The sequence below is a fragment of the Mesoplodon mirus genome, assembly GCF_964341445.2.
Source record: "Mesoplodon mirus genome assembly, chromosome: 7".
Taxonomy (NCBI): Eukaryota; Metazoa; Chordata; class Mammalia; order Artiodactyla; family Ziphiidae; genus Mesoplodon; species Mesoplodon mirus.
Window position 1 is genome coordinate 28864443 of NC_138983.1, and position 4016 is coordinate 28868458.

General features: G+C 38.2%; 1 protein-coding gene across 1 annotated transcript; it reads right to left on the bottom strand.

Annotated features, from left to right (window-relative positions):
* Window positions 1-1712: 1712 nt before the first annotated feature.
* Window positions 1713-3731, bottom strand: FSHB (follicle stimulating hormone subunit beta; the record flags this gene model as incomplete). Its single annotated transcript, XM_082627735.1, has 2 exons — window positions 1713-1943; window positions 3573-3731. The coding sequence occupies 2 exons, from the start codon at window positions 3729-3731 to the stop codon at window positions 1713-1715; spliced, it is 390 nt and encodes a 129-aa protein (XP_082483861.1).
* Between the last annotated feature and the right edge of the window lie 285 nt (window positions 3732-4016).

The following is a 4016-nucleotide window of genomic DNA, read 5'->3' on the forward strand; positions in this document are numbered from 1 at the left end:
AGCTGATTATCAGTACCTGCAGTTTTGCTTCAATCCTTGCCAAAATGATTTAATATGATAGAGTAGCCATAGGAGAGCTGGGCTAAGAGCTGGGAAGCCAGGATTCTTATCCTGCCTGCCATAAACAGTCTTTGTAATCTTGTCTGGGTCACTTGACATCTTTGGGCTTCAATATCAAAAATCCAAGGAATGAACTAGAGACTCTCCAGTGACCCCATCTACTCTGTGATTCTCTCTTTGCTTTTTCTTTCCCCACTACATCAGAAAGTGACTTCAAATAGTGACAGGAAATTTAAACAAGGAAATACTTTTAGAAATGCAACAAAATTAATTTTAATATCTCCAAAGATCAGGACAAGTAAATATTACAGATGCACTAGAAATTTTTTTGTAAGATTCTTTCTACTAATATTATAAACATATAGACATTTTAGTCATCTGCTTTTATGTGGAAAAAAGAATCCAAATCTATGACTCTGGTGGCGAGTATCTTTATTAAAAAAATAAGATTTAAATAAATTAAACAATCTGAAGATGAAACAAGTACATAACTAAAAGAAGTAACATCTCGAAATCAACTCATGAAATAGTTTCAATATTTACCCTCTTGAAAGAAACAGATTTGGGAGAACATTGATAGACAAAAGACTGATAGAGAGAGGATTCTAGGAAACAGCAGTTTTTTTTTTTCTCATGGCTAATTCTTCCTAAAAGAGCTATTTCTTTACACAAATGTATTTGTAGGTAAGATAAATGTACTTATAAAGTTGCCAAAATTGCTTTCAAACCTGCTTTCAAATCCACCTCTCTCCAAAGGTGTGGATCCCAGCCTGGAGGGCAGGGCGATGTACTTTTTTTCCAGCTTCCCAAAGGGAGTTTTGCAGGAGCCTGACAGCATTTGTTCCATTTATTTAAATGATGGAGTAGATGTGGGCTAATTTCCACAAGCCCACATTAACATTTCTTGCTTTTGCCCTTAACTAAAGGGGTTGGCAGTAATAGCTTGTAAATCCTGAGCTCATTAACCACCACCTGCCTGAGCAATTCAGAGAGATGCATCCTGTCTCCATCCACCCTCCATGTGCCAGAGAAGAAGAGGTGAAGCGGAACTGGAACGGATGCCCCGCTTCCGTGGACTGACCCGCATTGTTGAGCACAGCCTCATCAGATAACCTCAGACATCCTCTTTCAGTGTTGTCTAACCCTCTACCTTTCTGCTCTTACTTTCCTTAGGAAGCCATTATTGAGTTTCTTACTAAAGTCTAGTCACGAAGTTAGGCATTGAGGCTACAATCACGAAGAAGAGACTGGGACTGCTCTTGAGGGCTCAGGAGTCTGGCAGGAGAATGCTACATTTAGTACCTTCACCCACTCTTAGCTCATTTCCTTCCTCTGGGCCCGTATCCCTATGTCTAAGAGGAAGGGATTGCCTGAGAGGATTTCTAAGATTATTAAACGGGAAAGCAACCCAATGTCTGTAAGTTAAGTAAGACCGAATAAAACTTATGGAACCAGACCTAGAATACAGGGTTGGGTGGTGACAGGCCCCAGGCCCCAGCACTCTCCATTCCTGGAGCTCCCCCTCTGCAGGAGAGCAGGGATCAGTAGGGTCTCCCACAGTGGTTTGCAACCTGGGCACATGTACACACAGACGTCTTGGATGTCTTGGTCCTTCAGGTCAAGGGTAGGCAGCTCAAAGTGTCCACTGCTCTTTATTCTTTCATTTCACTGAACGAGCAGTAGCTGGGTCCCAGGCCTCGCACGGTGCAGTCAGTGCTGTCACTGTCACACTTGCCACAGTGACATTCAGAGGCTACTGGGTACGTATACAGGGAGTCTGCATGGTGAGCACAGCCAGGCACTTTGACCGTCTTGTACATCAGCTCCTTGAAGGTACATGTTTTCTGGATGTTGGGCCTGGCTGGATCCTTGTACACTAGATCCTGAGTGGTTTAGGAGAGAGAGAGAGTTAAGTTACAGTATTCTGGAACTTTCTGTTTAGCTTAATCAAAATGAGACAGGGATTGAATACCGCTTGCTCTAACGTTTACCCACTAAAGCTCACTTATGGCATTCCTAACCAAGGAAACATGATCTCAGAAGTGACCTATATGCTATACCATGTTTCCTGATTGTTTTGGAAATCTTACAGAAAATATAAGTTATTCCTTTTCCTATTCCTTATGTCTATGTCAAAATATTAATTATTTCTCCAACTATAGAGAAAGTTGAATTTTAATATAGAAAAATGATGAAAAGGGAAATATGACAAATTTTAATGACTTTTTATACTTAGTTGAAAGCTATAATAATGACAACTTGAACCATAAAACACTGGAGTTTAATTTCTCAGAAAATTTTTCGAAATACATTGTCCCTGAGTATTTATAAAATATAAAACACTGAAGTTTAATTTCTTAGAAAAATTTTACAAATATTGTCCCTGAGGATTTATAAAAAGTCAAAAAATATATAATATGGAATGTTAATGCTTAACTTAGCATGACTATGAAAGCTTTCATGAAAGCTCATGAAAATCATGAAGATTTTAAATATTCCACAGTCCTGTAGACATCTTTCCCCCTTAACTGCTGTGCATTTTGCAGAGCTCTCAGTTTCAAAGGCTACATGTTTTGCATATAAAAACTTTAATCCTGGTAGTATAGGTTTATTCTAACACTTTCTAGTGAAAAAAAAAATTCACTGAGGGAAGAAGTTGGCACTTCTGTTTATTTCAATATCATGTCACCAAGTCCTTATCCCAGGAAGACATGATAAGTGGAGTCTGGTCAAACTCACTTACCACCCCATAAAGTATATTTTATTAAAAATTGCTGTTTTCAATTTCAGTTTATAGAATGAAATGCTGCATAGATAGCCTGGTGCTATAGGGGAAAAAAGAAAAAGGAGAAACATGCTTCTTTACTTGGATTAATTCAGAGAAGCTGTGTGAACACAAACTAGTGGTTTTATGCCTCTGTGCCTTGGTTTTCTCAATGGTATAAAGAAGTGAGTGGGTTTGCTGATTCATTTTGGTTCTAATAGTCTGCAAGGACTGATTGTGTTCTCAGGGTGCTTGTTGACATTTGTATTCAGGTGGGCCAATAAGACAGTTTTTATAACGTGGCTGTGTTTTTATATGGCTTGAAAACATATTTTGGTACTATCTCTATTGTAGAGATATGACTTCAATTACAGAAATTGGCTTTTGGGGAATATTGTAGCTCTTCTATTATTAAATGTGTGTATGTTTATCTCTATGTAAAATCTAGTATAGAACAATTTTTAAAAATTGTTTTAAATTTTAAATAAAATTTAAAAAATAGATTTGACATATTACTAAATTGATCAGATCAAATCTGAGGCTTTCTTACATTTACCCTAATCAAATATAAGTCAAAATGTTTAACTGATATCATGGTAAATAACCCCAATCATAATATAGACAGTACTGGCTAAGGGACTCAGGGCTATTCCTTGGGAAACTTAGAATATTCATAAAGTGGGAATTAATGAAGCCCGCCTCATCCAGACCCTCAGCACCCTCACTTCCAGCAAAGCAAAGTACCTACCCGGGTGTAGCAGTAGCCTGCACACCATGTGGTGTTTATGCTTATGCAGAAGCCACATTCCTCTTTCTCCACCGTAATGGTGATGTTGGTCAGCTCGCAGCAGTTGCAGCAGATTGCTGTCCAGCAACAGAAGAGAAAGCAAAACTGGACCAACTTCATCCTGGGCTGGGAAGCAAACAATTAAGGCCCATGAGAAACCAAGACCAAAGCATTATAATTGTTATGTAAGTTGACCAAACCAAAAGTAATTGGTCTACCCATCCTCTCCAGTCACATTTTGCTCCAGCAATGTTTTCTCCTTTTCTTTACGTCTTTGTTTCTTGAACAACCATTTCTTCTTATTCTCCTCCTCAATTTATTTTTTGTCAAAGTAGGAACATAGTATAGATCAAAACTCTAATGTAATGATTTAAGCAATGTTTAAAGATTAGGGTGGTACTGCTG